The 15086-nt window shown below is 45.5% G+C and overlaps 1 protein-coding gene across 6 annotated transcripts in view; it reads right to left on the bottom strand.

Moving 5' to 3' along the window:
• Positions 1–15086, bottom strand: part of LOC101997947 (ecto-NOX disulfide-thiol exchanger 1) — a 468349-nt gene that overhangs the window by 58928 nt on the left and 394335 nt on the right. For all 6 annotated transcript variants that reach the window (XM_005355649.3, XM_026783288.1, XM_026783287.1 and 3 more), the window contains one exon: positions 15–188. In XM_005355649.3, the coding sequence (XP_005355706.1) occupies positions 15–188 (174 nt within the window). The remainder of the gene's footprint in view (positions 1–14; positions 189–15086) is intronic.

Raw genomic sequence — 15086 nt, 5'->3', positions numbered from 1 at the left:
TCGCGTCTACTTACTTGGATTTTGGGGGAAAAGAGTACAGCTTTTGCAGTGGATTATCTCTTTGACCACGGTCACTTCTGTCGGGGGTGGGGGTGGCACCAGTCCCAGGCCTGGTATCATCGGGTTAATGGGGGTGATTCCAGTCATCATGTTGAGGCCTGGATCAAAGCCTGGCACACAGATTGAGTCTGCAAAGCACACAAGACAAGACTTTGGCTAGCGATTTTTTTTCACCCCGTGGTTTCTGTTTGTGTTACTGTCCTGCACAGGCTAGTCAATTCTACATTTTCTCCTTTCCAAGGATTTTTTTTTTTCTTGGCTTCTGATGGAGCCTTATAGAAAGCTATTCTCGAAGGGTAGAGGGAGAGAAAGAGGAGAATAAAGAACCGACAACGACACATAAAGGAAATTATATTACTTAAGATAGTAGTGCGGCAACAGAACACAGCATATTGAGGTGTGAAACCGTGTGCCATGAAGCTCTGCTATTACTGGGAATGCAACTTCCCGTTTCTTAATGTTAGGGTATTGTTTACACTGTCTTATGATTTAGATCGTGGAAGGAACACTCAGCGTCAGAGTGCCCTGCGAATCTAATTGTCAGCTCAGTTTTTAGCAAAAGTGCCTTCCTGCCCGAGTGACCTACATTTGGGGAAGTTCCATTTATATGCACGTGATTTATAACAATCACTCGGGTCCCACCCAACCCGTTTCTCCCAGGGAAGGGGCCTGCCACGAAAGAGTGATTATAATTGCTCTGACTGGGTTAGAGGCATGCAGGTGTAAAATTAGCTATATATATTTCTGAAGTCTATTATATAATCACACTTACTGCCTTTTATTCTATCAATAAACATTTGGCCCACCCTTCTGAAATTTTTATGCCTTGTATCAAAAAACAACTACAAAATGCAACAAAGCCGAGGAGGATAGATTTTTCCATGTAAAATGCTGAATTGATTTCTGAGCGTGACAATGAAGCAGATGATGTCAAAGGTGATATGCAAGGATTTTAAAAAGATCGTAAGCGTTGGCAAGGACGGAGAGAAAAGAGAGTTATTGTGGAAATCAATACAAACAGGACTCTCATGGGCTCGGTGATCCCACTGGTATGCATGTATCACAAGGGATGCATTAAGAGACATCTACGCTCCCATGTGCACTGCAGCACGGGTCACAACAGCCAGGGTGGGGAATCAACCCGGATGCTGGAGCAGGTGGATGTGTTAAATAGCTGTGGGGAACACAGGAGTACTGGCCAGCAATAAAAAGAAAGGACCCGTGACATTATGAATGGCTGCTAAGTGTATTAAGCCAGGCTTACAAATGCAACCCAGTGCCTTACCACCAAATCTAAAATAAATAAATAAATAAATTGAATTAACAGAAGGACGAATAAAATGGCAACTGCTCTTCTCATGGATGGAGCGGGGTAGGAGGTTGGCCAAAAGATGTACAATTACAGTTGGAAGGAGGCTGGGCCTGGAGATCTGCTGTGCATGTTAGTGACTATGGTTTCTAATGATAAATGTTTTTGCAAATGGGGGTAGATATTCATGAACATGACCACTATATGAGGTGGTTTGTGGGCAGCTAAATGAAACCACTTCCCCATATGTACATATACTTAACACTTTAAGGCATTATTCTGCGTGTGACAAACAGATCTGACTTCTGTCATTAAAAACAGATAAAGCAAGCCCTTTCTAACCACAGGAATAATGAGAAACTGGATACAATGGAAATCTCTCCCTTGGGGATTTTTATCTTTGTAGAAAACAACACTCTCTCTAGTAAGATAAAGTTACTAAGCAGACAATCCCACCAAGAGAGGACATGACAACTCTCTATCATGCTGCAAGGATGAAATTAAACTACCTCTTCATCTCCTGCCTTCCCGTCTCCTCTTAGGTATTTGCCCTTTGACCTTCAGGACCCCCTCTCCTGTTGGGTTTCTCATGAGCATAGGAATCTTGGCCTTGTGTATGACTTTATTCTTTGCTTAGCTGTGCTGGGCAGTTAGACAAATGCAGCAGCAAAAGCAATGATGGAGTTTATACAGAAGCCTGAAGAGGTGGAAGGCCAGTCTTTTCCACTAGCTACTGCAGACAGGTCTGCCTCTCCCTGGGTGGAACAGCCGAGGCAGTGTAGTCCTGATCTGTAACCCCGTGTACTAGCTTGGCTGTAGTCAGGTGGTTTTATTTTGGATGTGTGGCGTGTGTGTTCCCTTCCAGGACCCCACAATCCTGTGACAGTGCAGCTCAGAACAGTGACGGCGAGAAGACGCAGAAGTTTAGAAAAGGACAGGGATGAGACTCAAACTGGTGGCTCATGACTTCATCTAAGATGTCACTGTGTCTTGACAGCTCACGGACAAAGAAATGGACATTTAAAGCATTTACACAAAATGTCCTACATCATAAAGCAGACAAATGGCAGAGCTGGAACAAGGGCCCAGGTCTGGCTCCATATTGAAAAATGTATAGATATGATGGTTTCAATGTTCTCATTTAAGATGATCCAACTTTATTCATTGCTATATTAGTTACTTATCTATGACTGTGTTAAACACCATGACCAAAAGCAACTTGGGGAAAAAAGGGGTTATTTCATCTTACAGTGTATAGTGCATAACTGAGAGAAGACACAGCATGAACTCGAAGGAGAAATCTGAAGGCAGGAACTAATGCAGAGACCATGGGGGACGCTGCTTACTGCCTTGCTCCTCTTTCAACAGATGCTGCACACTCACCAACAGCCTCTTCTGGCTTCTCATCGTGCCCAGGCTCAGCTGCCCTCCATGACCCCTTCAAGCCTTCAGAGCCAGCTTGGAAACTCTTACACATTACCAAGTTTGGCAGCCAGCACAAGATACGGTTTGGGCCTTCGGTCATCTAATACAGGATACCGCATCTAAAAATGTGCCCATAAAACTAACACACACACACACACACACACACACACACACACACACACACACTTCTGCTGATGCAGTTAGCTGACAATCATAAACCAGGGCACAAAGGTTTTCCATGTCGCAGTCCTGAAACACAGCTTCCATAGGTGCGCACATTAGCCACGGGTACCAGTGGGGGGAACGCTGGCCTGCTTGTGCTCTTTGTTTAATCTCCTCCCATACATCTGTTTCTCTCCTGGCCTGGCCTTCGCTAAGGTTTGCCAACACGGGATGATTTAAGGCTGGAGCCACTCAGGATTGCAAGCCCTGAAACTCGAGCTCCGTGCATTACAATAAACAGATGTTTCCCACAAATGCAATGGGAGCCTGGTGCCTGCGTTTGCCTCTCGTTTGAACGGAACAGACGCCTGTCTGCTTTCTGTCTCGAGGCCAAATAGATAAATACTCAGCAATGGAGACAAAAGACAGTATATTCCTGAGCAGAATGTTTAGCAGGGAACGGGAGTTACTTTGCCTTTTCTGAGGCATCAGTAGGAATATACTGAGGTTTAATGAAATCTGCAGGGGCTTGAAGGGGACCAGGAGGGAATTAACACAAGTTATGCGGGACCTCAAAGGATCTGGGATTTAATACACAAGTGGGCAAGGAGGAAAGAGTAAGTCTTTTCTTTCTTTTTTTTTTTTTTAAAAAACCATTATTTTTAGCAATTTCTGCATAAAAAATTATTTCTCAAACAGCACAAAAGCAAATTATTTACTAGTTCATTAAACTGAAGTAGCAGCTCTGGAAATCTAATACAGTCCTCAGCAGCCACAGGTACAGGGTCTAGAAATGCTGAGCACATTTCCCTGCCTCGCGGGTGAGAGCTACCCCGTCAAGTCTGTGGAGAAGGAACTACAGTTGCTACCCCAGGGAAAGAGGAAGCCAGTTCACACTGCAGCACGGAAGGGTCCATTTGAGGACGTAACAGCATCACCTTTCTGTAAGCACCGCTTACGGATGAACCAACAGCTACTCACACTGTGTCCCTGGCTCCAAAGACGCAGGTGGCAAGAAGCAGAAACTGCGCTGTGTTTCTTGTTTCAGTTGGAAGGATGAACGACTCCAACAGAAGTCTGACTTTTGGGTTCTTACGGTCGGGATTTTACTTCTGAGATGAGCATGTGTATTTTTAGTTCTGTGCAGGCCAGACAAGGACTCTAGCGCTGAGCTCTGTCTTCAGCATTCTCTTCCCTTTTTATTTGGAGACTAAGTTGCCCAGTCTAGCCTTGAACTTATCTTGTGACCTCAGACGTGCTGCAGCTTTCATAGCTGGTGGCACAACCCGGACAAGAGGAACGTTTTTCAGAGAGTGGTTCAGAGAGTTTGCATTTAGGGTTTTATTGGAATCACACCTGAACTAATTGCATTCGTTCGTTCACTCATTCATTCATTCTCATTTTTTGAGCACTCACTACTACACAGTCTACCAAGGATAACAGTATAAATTCTTCACGTGGGAAATCACAGAGTTTGATAGGAACCAAATCTAAGAGTTATCCAGGAAAGCCGCTGCCAGCAGGGAGTCTCCTAAAGTGTGAGGAATTCCAAGTACCTTCCCCAGCCTGCCCCAGGTGCCCAGAACAGGTGACCATGATACACTGAGAAAGCACAAGGCGTCTTGCAGACCACAAGGGTCGGTGCCATGCAAGCTGGTGAGTGTCCTTGTGCTTCTTGCTGGAGTGGCAGCTCCTTGCATGCCAGACATCTGCCAGCCGAATCCCAGGCTGTGTGAGTTGCCCCCATCCTCCTCTTCTCTTTGCTGATTTTTCTCAAGTAGTGACCTGATCTTGCTCTGCCGTTTCCAGTGGATGCCTTAGTAAAGAGCGGCCTGATTGAGGTGAGAATCTTTCCTCACTGGGGGAAAAAAAAAAGGCAGTTGGGTCTCTCTCAGATCAAAGTTGCATATAAGTAGGTCAGGTGTGAACAGAGGAAGACAGGCTAGGGCTGAGGATGAGGGAGGGAAACAGAGACAAGCTGTCGGTGCCAAAGCAGGTCTGGCCCAGAAGGCAGAACACAGTGTTCCAAGAGAATAAGAGGGAGGACAGAGCAATCAGGGTAAATGGGAACATTGCAGGTTCCCCCAGGGCCTGGGATGTCGGTGAATGACTGAGTACACAGACTGCCAGCAGTCCACAGTCAGAGCCCAGGCAGGGCAAGCATACCAGGGCAGGAACCCTGTCCACACAATATAGGACACAAGCTACTCTGGTCCAGGGTTCTGACTCAACCCACAGGGAATGCATTTGGCAACAAGAACTCCGAGCCAGAGGTTAAGGACTGCTAAGCATCTGGCTAAACTCTGCCAAGCCTCGAGCTGGAGACGCAACACAGGGTTTAGATGCCAAGAGCAAAGCCTGGGCTTTGGTAAAGGAGGCAGGGACAGTAACTCATTTGATAAAGGAGAAGTAATTTCAGGGTCCCTCTACTCCATTTTTCTGCCCCTCTCCAAGCCCTGGGACCTAGCATAAGCTCAGAGTCTGTAGACACTGTGACCTCAGGCAGGAGAAAGAGCCCAGAGCCCCACCCTCTGGCCCTACTTCTCAGGCACACAGCCTGTCTATAATGTCGGCACATATACTGTGGTGCTCTGAATGAGAGCGGCCCCCGTAGGCTCATGTATTTGAATGTTAGGTCCCCGATTGGTGAAACTGCTTGAGAAGAATTAGGAGGTATGGCCTTGTTGGAGGAGCTGGGTCACTGGGGTGGGCTCTGAGATTTCAAAAGTCCACACCACTCCCAGGTAGCCCTCTGCCTCATTGTTGTGGATCAAGATGTAAGCTCTCAGTTACTGTTCCATCACTGTGCCTGCTGCATGTGAGAACAGAGAATAAATATCTCTTGTTTTAAGCCACCTGATTTGTTATGGTAACCCCGGGAAACCAGTACAAGGAGACTCTGTCAGGGAAGGGACCCTAAAGGGGTTAACAGTCCACTTTCCCCACTTCTTACTTTGGAGACAGAGTCTTGCAATCTAGCTCAGGTTTGCCTAGAGCTTTTTTTTTTTTTTATTTTAATGTAACTCAGGCTGGCCTGAAATTTACAATCCTCCTGTCTCAGCCATCTATATATGTTCTGAGATTACAGTCTCAACCTATTTCTTCTGATGTCTTTCTTATGATGTCTTCTGGTTAAGTGATGGGCATGTGAAAAGACATCTCCAAAATACACTCATTGGGATGATAGGCACAAAGATGCTCCTAAATATTCCCCGAGAAAGAAATGCGCAGGCCAGTTTCCTGGGGGGCAGAACTCCCCTTAGATTTTCCTTTCACGAGGAAAAAAAACCCTGAGGATTGCTCTGGAGTGGTGGAGATCAGCTCGGTTACACAGATTACATGTTAAGGGAACAGGGTACTTCATAAGGTTAGTGAAGGCTTACAAGCAGGTTTTTTAGGGAAGTGAAATTGAAAATACGCCTGCAATCTTTCTGGGGGGATCCAAAGGTGGAGAGGTATGCTTCCCACTTAAACCCAAGACGCATGTCCAGTGTGTGCCCCTCCAGCCCTGCTATGTACGCTTTATGAACAAAGACCTCATTCCATCAATAAAACCCTCTGGCTCCTTGACCAGGGATGCAGCGTTGGCAGAATGGGAGCTCAGCCGTCAACAGCTATTTTAAGTACTGTTGACTTAGGTGAGGAGATTTGTGTCCATGTTTGAAAAATCGACAAGACAGGAGGTGCAGACTGTTCTAAAACTTCTGACCAAAACGAGTACAGAAAACTGACCAAAGATGTCGGAAAGGTCCTTCCATAACCCCACACCAGGAGCCTGCATTTGAAACGCCAAACATGTTCTGAAGGCGCAGGAGGCAAGGGCTCATCCATGCTTGTTTGAAATGTGTTTGCACTGGGGGCCGGGTAATGAGAATTCAGTACCTGAGCCAATCCTGGGCACAGAGCTGAGCTGCTACCATGTGAGTCCAATTCACCACAGTGTCTCGACCTGTTGGGACTCAGTCATTTTTTTTTTTTTTCATTTTTAGGTGATAGAAAGAAATAGAAGCAGAAAACAGGCAGAAAACAGAAAAGAGGCACACCCCCAGGGATAGAAATGAAGTGGGCTAGTGAGCTAGGAAAGACAGATGCTTAAGAAGCCCAGACTTAGGACAAGGTGTGCCTCAGACTCACAAACCGTGCTGGCCAGGGACAGAGGAGCTGATGATGGAGCCGAGATTCTGCGCCCAAAGAATATGACATTCTGAAGCTGAAATCGCATGGCTACTACTCCATTCTGTCTTCTAGACTGCGCGATGAAGAAATTAATTTCTAGGTATGTAGAATAATTGTTCTAAAGCTCTGAAGCCATGCGAGTGTGGCGAGGGAGTGAGGACCCCAGTGCTGCAGCCGTCTCTCCCCTTCTTCGGGCTTTCCAGCTGCCCGTGGACACAGCTGGCGACAATGCATTGAGCACATGGACAATGGCCTTGCCGTTTCCTGAGGGGCTTCACACAAGGAACGGATCCGCTCACACTGCTCGGGACCTGGTAACCTGTGGTTAAATCCATTTTCCTTACTCTGAACTCTGGGCTCCTGGGACCAGATCTAATTTTCTCTCCCACCACTGGTCTTTTCCAGCAATGGTTACATCTAGTTTCTCATTCTGTCTTCTGAGAAGGCTCTGCTGTTCTCTCAGCTTCCCCTCCCTGGTCCCCACTCTGTATAAAAATGACCAAATGACTCTCCTAGAGCATCCTCATGCCTTCTCATTCACCAGCAAACTTGCCTTGCAGGCCAGGCTCAGACACAGAGACAGACAAGGCCCGCTCACTGCCCTGTTTGGAAGGGACATTATTTTTCTGCTTTTCTGGCAGGTTCCTAGTCTGCAGAAATAACTTCTGAGACAAGGCCACCAGAACTCCTTCCACACATGTATTTCCTCCAAAACCTTTGCTGTTGACTTCTACTTTGGAGGACTGTCACCAAGTCTCAGAGATGCACATGAAAATTCTCTGAGGTCCTGGCATTGGGATCTCATGTGGGTAACATTACTTCCCAGCTCCCACTGTCTTCCTGTTTCTGCATCTCCTCTCCTGCAGTCTGCAAACTCTCCGCAGGGCCAGGCATCTGTCCTCCTCTGTCCCGAATAACACCCTTGGGAAGGTCACAGAACTTCGTGTTTTCTGTTTTCTGTAAGGTTGCAGCCCTTTCTCTCAGTTCCTAGATGGAAGCTCAGCAGACAGCAGCAGGTAGGCATATGCTATGCCTACTTGCCGCCTGCCTTTGAAGGGGTTTCTGGATCGTTGTGTTCATTCTCCTTCCTAATTTAGGTTCTCATTAGCCCAAGTCTAAAGCACTGTAAAGATCTCTTTGTAGCTCCGGTATCTCCTTTCCCACGCCTTATCCCTCCCTCGTTCCTTCCTCTACTTTCTACCCCCATACCCCGCTCCCAGACCTGAGATGAGCTAGCAATGCCCATGAGAGACCCACTAGAATATGACCTAATTGGGGCCTCTAAATTGCTTCTTTCAAACGTCTTTCCACATCCCTATCTCATTAGCTGATGATTAATTTTCTCTCTGTATGATGTTATGTTAAGTGACTTTGTGTAGCGGGCTTGTTACATAATGATAGGAAAAAGAAAAAGAAAACCTAAATAGCCTCTTGATGTGTTCTCTGCTTTGTCCAAGCTAATAAGCTTTCTGTGCCAGAGCTGACAGCAGAGGAAAAAAAAAACACCCCCTAAAAAACAAAAAACAGAAACAAAGACCAAACCAGAAACAAACAAACAAAAAAAAAACATTGAGTTTGAGAAACATGTTTGAACACTTAGTCAAGCACCTATGAAATGCTTTTAAATTATTACACATCTATTTTTACATTACTCCATCTTTCTAAGAGGTAAAGACACTCCATGTATGCACTGAAAGAAAAAGTATTCTTTCTGGAGCACATCACGTCCTTGCTCCACAGGGTTCCTCCCTTTGTTTGAAAGCAGGCAAAGAACCTGGCAAGGGTCGACCAGTTAGCTAATCCTAGCAGGGAGGTAGGCCCTGCAGCACGTGGGTAGCTATAGAGGGGTTTGCATCTTCTCAAGGCAATGCACATGGGTTAACTTTCTGATTTTACTTATCAACTTTACTTCTAGTTTATGGAAACAGCTTACAGATAGGCAGCCTTTCATAAATTAAAATAAAAACAAAGGAAAATCTGTTCAATATTTAACTTAAAAAATTGATGACATCCTCTAAGTAATTTATATAGGCTTCAATCTCAATTTCCTGAAAGAAGGGGTTCATACAACATGGAAATGATCTCTTTTTATAAGATCAGCATATGCAGACAAAAAGTAAACATTAAGTGGACTTCAAATCATAGATAAGTATCATACTGTATGACCGAGGAGAGCTAGGTTACTGAACTGTCACCCTATCTCAGGGCCCAGTACCATCTTTGCCAGAAGTGGTATCACTTTCTGTAACTTAATGGTTAAGGGGATGGAAGAGATGATGACATGAACAGATTCCCAGGGTTCATAATAAAGGAACAATCAAATGCAGTATTTGGTTGCTCAATCCACAATGTCACTGCATAGGCTGACATATGATTCTCAGCCACTGACACATGGCAATCTTTACAGTTATCTTGATCCTCGGATAACAAGGATGGTAAGGGTTCTGGAAGCCATTCATCTTAGTAACACCGTGGGAGGGCAGTTTTCCAGAGAGATGAGGAGCACCAAGAGAGTCTGCCCAGGGTACAAAGATGAACGTGGGCTCTACATGCTCAGCAGTGTGACACCCTGAAGTCAGACCTGCTCCCCACCCACCCCCTGCCAGCTCAGAGCTACAGCAAGGAGCACTTGAACTTATAGTAATGAGGCAGGGGAGTGGGAAGGTAAAGAGAGTAACATTTAAATCCACTTAAATAAACGACTTCAATCCACACAGGGTGTCTCCTGTCAATCAGACTGGGAGTTAGAACACTCAGAGGAGAACAACTCTCCACACCACATATAACTTAAGGAGCCTAAGCAAATGCAACTTAGCCAGAAAGGAAAACCCTGCAGTGGAGACCAGCGGTGGCTCACCAGCTCATACAAGGCCCCGTGTTCAAGCCACGAGGCCACAATAAATAAACAGACAGAAAAATAAGTAAGAGTTCACATGTCCTCTGTTTAAACTGTCGCTTGAGTCGAAGATGGGAAGACAAGAGAGAAACCAGAGGGAACGGCGCCTTAGCTAGGTCGTGATGCCCAGTTCCAGGTTCAAGGACAGATTCTCCTGCCTCGCTGACTCTGTGACTCTCTGTGCCTTACCCACCTCTCAATCTACAGAACTAGGAAAGAAATACTAGTCACAGGGTCACTCTGTGGATTAAATGACTGAAGATATGGAAAGGGTTTCAAAGCACGCCTGGCACACAGGAAGCTCTAGATAAATGTTGGCTATCATAATGATAATGCACCACAATGGAATGGGGCGTGTATATCTATGTGTGGAATATGTGTGCACACCACATAATAGGCACACTCTGTCAGAAAGATTAGAAGTTACAGCCAGCAGCATTCCAGCTGGGCTCATTCCCAGGCTCTGCATTTCTGGTTTTCTAATAACCTTAGGTTTTCATTAGTAACCCCAGTGTGTTTGTGTGTGTGTGTGTGTGTGTGTGTGTGTATGTGTGTGTGTGTGTGTGAGAGAGAGAGAGATAGAGAGAGAGAGAAAGAGAGAGAGAGATGAATGTATGTGTGTTACAAATTGCTTCCACAGTGTATGCTAACGTTAAGAAGTAATTGGGAGGAAGTCTGAAGGTCTTGTAGGAAAACAACTGGAGAAGAGCCACCATCATTAAATTTCTCTCCAAGGGTTGACGATTAAAACTTTCCTCTTCCCGGGACCCAAGCTGTCTCTCTGCACCTGGGATGAGATGGGCTGTTTCCTCTAGATTCTAGGCTTTCTCTGTCAGAAACACTGGAAGTTACAGCCAGACAATTCAGCCGTGCTCAGTCCCACATTCTGCATTTCCGTCTCCCTAATACACTTGGGATTTCCTTTGTAATCCTATTTTACTCATCCGAGGGAACGTCTGTCTTATGCATGTTTGCATATGCATACCTTTATACTAAATTAAAATTGAGCGGCACCAGACGTAGGAAGCACCTTGTCACACCGCAGGGCCTGGACCGATTTAACATACGTGCAGTGTGCCTCTAACTGTAGGCAGCACTGGTACCAACTCCTCTCTCCTGGAACTAGGTGTTTCTTGCAACATCCTGAATATTCCTAGTGGCTAAGTAAAATCAGCTGGAATAATGGAACTAACACGTTGCACCATCGGAGCTGAGGCATGTTCTTCAGGGACCAGTCTGATGGCTCTTCCTGTCACAGCATGGGTCAATCACTACTCCATATCAGAAATCGGAGATGTAATCTTTCACACGAAAGACAAACTCCAGACATTTTTCCTTTTTTTTTTTTTTCTGGGCATTTCGAGGCTAGAATCAAGGATTATCACTCAGATGCCCATTTTAAACTAAATTGTTTTCTCTCCGTTGGTCAATGTGAAGAACCTTTCTGCTCTTCATTCGGAGGCTTTCATCTCATTCTCATGCCAAGAACATTTGGTTCTGAATTGTTCTTAACCCTGTATGCAAGGCTGGATTTCCAGAATTTATGCATACTCATTATACATGCTGGTCTGGAATACATTTCTCCAACATCTTTCTTTCTTCTATAGATACACTAGGAACCTCAGACTGGGAAGACTGAAGGCATTTGCTTAGTAACCTGGAATCACAGAAGGGACAGAGTATGGTCCCCTCCATCCTGACCTGTGTGTCTACCTGCCTTCGGTGTCCATGGCAAGGGGAGGCAGTGAGCACACCAGGACGCTTCAGCCCTGTATCCACCTCAGGCTGCTTGGTTCAGATGTGAGGAAAAACCTCTCCCCTGCTTCACCGCATTTACGTGAGGGCCAGATTTGTGTGACGGATATTCACGTGTCAGCAATTTACAAACAGTTAATCAATACAAAAATGTAAATGACGGTTCGGATTTTTTTTCTACTTTACCGTCCTTTGGGACTCCACACACAGTGGTGCTAAGTGAGTGCCTGTCTTGAGAAGAAACAGAGATCCATATGTTATTCTGCACGTCAGTGTGGTTTAAAGAGTATACAGAAACATAGTGAGTGAGGATGGGGAGGCAAAGGAGGAGGGGAGAAAGACTGGTTCTCCTTCTCACTGCAATCTCCGGTTCTCTGAGGACTATGTCATTGTCCATGCTAGAGTTCACTTGAAAGTTTTCTATAAATAGATGGGAAAGTAAGGAGCATATCGTTTTTATTTTATTGCTTCTATGTCTTTTGGAGATAGTTGTCCATTAAGCGTGTACTCATAACCTAAAAGGTCAGGGCCATGTGATAGAGGTACACAATCAGGTCAAAATCTAGAGTCCAAGGTTGATGGGGGAGCTCAGCCAATCACATTTGCTTGGGTGTGGTGACCTGGTCCCCAGGGAAGAAAACATGGAGATCCAGGTGTACTAGCTCTCTGAGCGGGATGTTTGCCTGACCCGCTTGGACATCGGAACTTTTACTCGGGTCACATGAGTTTCCCCGTCTTTCAATTATTAAATTATATCTGTTGTTTTGAGCTGGTCTGTTTATTTAAGCATACCGGTCGAATACGCCCATCACAAGGTGCTCCCGGTCCACAATGATGCAAACACACCGGCACAGAGTGGGGACAGAAGCACACAAGCAAACACCCATGCCATCACTGAGAGGAGAGCATGGGAGTCCTGAGCTACCAGGCGCCTGTCCGAGTGCACGTTATCTGCGTAATGAAGCCACTGTGTTTGTATTCAAATACAGAACATTCTGTGGTTACATATCCAGGTCAGAGAGCAGCTACTCTCTGGGCTTGAGCCACCCTCTTAGAAGCAGCCATCTTCACAGCATTGATTGACTGCCCTTTCAAGGCAGAGGATGCCCAGCACTTTGTTATCTTTCTTTATCTGTATTATTACATGCCTTTCTCTTCTTCTCAACACGTGGGCTTTCTGGATCAGAGGCCCTGCTTAGACTGAGTGTGCATCAGATGTGCCCAGGGGTGCAGGACACAGGTTACAAAGAATAAGATTGTAGCCCTTTTCCTTTGTAGAAACAGAGAACAAGGGCCAGCTAATCTATACCTGCCTTTGCAACTGAGTGGGGAGCTCCACTTGCCAGAATAGAAATGTTGGCTTGGGCATTCATGCCTTTATTCAATTATGTTTTCTTGACTGTAACAAAAATAGATCTTTTCATTTTTTTTTTCAAATACATTTGGTCAGTCAGTCAAAAAATGTGGAAAACCCTATCATAAGTATTTAACTTTCTTCCACAGAGTGATGGACCGGACATGAGGGAAGTGAATTCCTTCTGCATTTTTTTTTATTTTTTATTTTTTTTTATTTTTAGCAGAGCCAAGTCAAGCTGAAATAAGAGAGGCTCCACTGGTAAGGTAAACTGAGTGGGCGCTGGGGGATCTGCCTGAGTTCTTCTCTGGGCAGTCTCCTTTTCCCTAATGTCTCAAACTAAGAAACCACTGGCATTTATGGCTTACTGTCTTCAACAGACACTGTGTTTAAGGCATGTTCACGGGCAGGAACTCAAACAGGTGATTTTACTATGACTAAACATTCTCTTGGCCGACAAAGAAAACTAAAAAAACAAAGCCCCCCAAAGAAACAAAAGGCCTGTGTGATGGTTATTCTGAGTTATCAACTTAACAACATCTGGAATTCATTAAAACCCCAAAATGGCAGGGCACACCTGTGAGGGATTTCTTTTTCTTATTGTTTAATTAAATATTTAAATTGGCAAGTTCCATTCCAACCTGGATTTTTGAGGTGGGAAGACACACCTTCAATACAGATCTTTTGAGGTTGGAAGAAAAACTTGAATCTGGGCCACATTTTCTGTTGGAGCCTACATTAAGGACATGAAAGAAGGAAGCTCTTTCTCTTTGTCTGCTTGCTTTCACCCTCACTAGCAAGTCCAATCCTTCCCTGGCATTAGAACACACTTCTTCAGGATTCTAGAGTGTACTGAAGACCAGCTGAGACTTCTGGCCTCGTGGACTGAACAATTCCTGGATTCTTAGATCGTCCATACATAGGCAGCCATTGTTGGCCTAGCTGACTCTTCGTATTTATGTGTTTCTCAGTATCCGTCTCTCTCTGTCTCTCTCTGTCTCTCTGTCTGTCTCTGTCTCTCTCTCTCTCTTCATTCTGTAAGTTCTGTTACTCTAGAAAACCCTGGCTGATACAGGGTGACATTGGTCACGTGAAAAGTCTGGGTTCTAGTCCCAGAGGACAGTGCCAGAGAAATCAAGTCCTACGAAGTCTCTGTTACAAAGTACTCCCTGCCCTGACATTATCTGTCATGGCAGGACCAGGCCAGCACTGGCAATACTAACATCCTAGGAGCAAGCACACCTGAGTGGGAACATGTAGGTCAGACCACTCCTAAGCTCGACTAACCCAATCCTGGCCATTCTCCCTTAGCTTCCTCTCCTGGGCTGACCTGCCTTTCTCTGGCCTCTCCTGTGGCTCCTCCTGGACAGATTTCCCTTCAGAAGGACAGAAGGACAGCTATAAGACTCTCTACTCAACGTTTCCCTCCCTTCCTACTGTGTACTTATGATTCTTCTGCATCACCTGCCCTTCTGACTTCGGGGTAAATTATCTTCTAGGAACCAGGCCGCCATTGGCAGAACGCTGTGACTGTCCCCGATGCCTCTGGATGGGTCACTGAGAGAGGTCTGGAGAGAAGGGAGTCCTCACTTCTACTGAGTGTTCCAGGTGTCAGGCAACATGCAAGGCAGATTTCCAAACCCTATCCCAGCTAAGGGTCATGAAGACCGTGCAGGAGAACGTAAAGACTGCAGACATTTAAAGTTATCATAAACTAGAAGAGGCGGAGGCAGAGGGCTGGAGACACAGCTCATCGGGGAATAGTATGAACTGCTGCAGAGGAGCTCAGTTTGATCGCCTACATCAAGCTGCTAACATCTGCCTGTAACCACGGCTCTGGAGGGCAGAGGGGGCATGATGCTTCATGGATGCCTGCACTCAGTGTACATATCTATACACAGGCATACCACACAGCATATACTTATATCTATACACAGGCATACCACACA

This window comes from Microtus ochrogaster, chromosome 17 (assembly GCF_000317375.1).
Source record: "Microtus ochrogaster isolate Prairie Vole_2 chromosome 17, MicOch1.0, whole genome shotgun sequence".
Taxonomy (NCBI): Eukaryota; Metazoa; Chordata; class Mammalia; order Rodentia; family Cricetidae; genus Microtus; species Microtus ochrogaster.
This window is presented reverse-complemented; position numbering and strand designations above follow the sequence as displayed.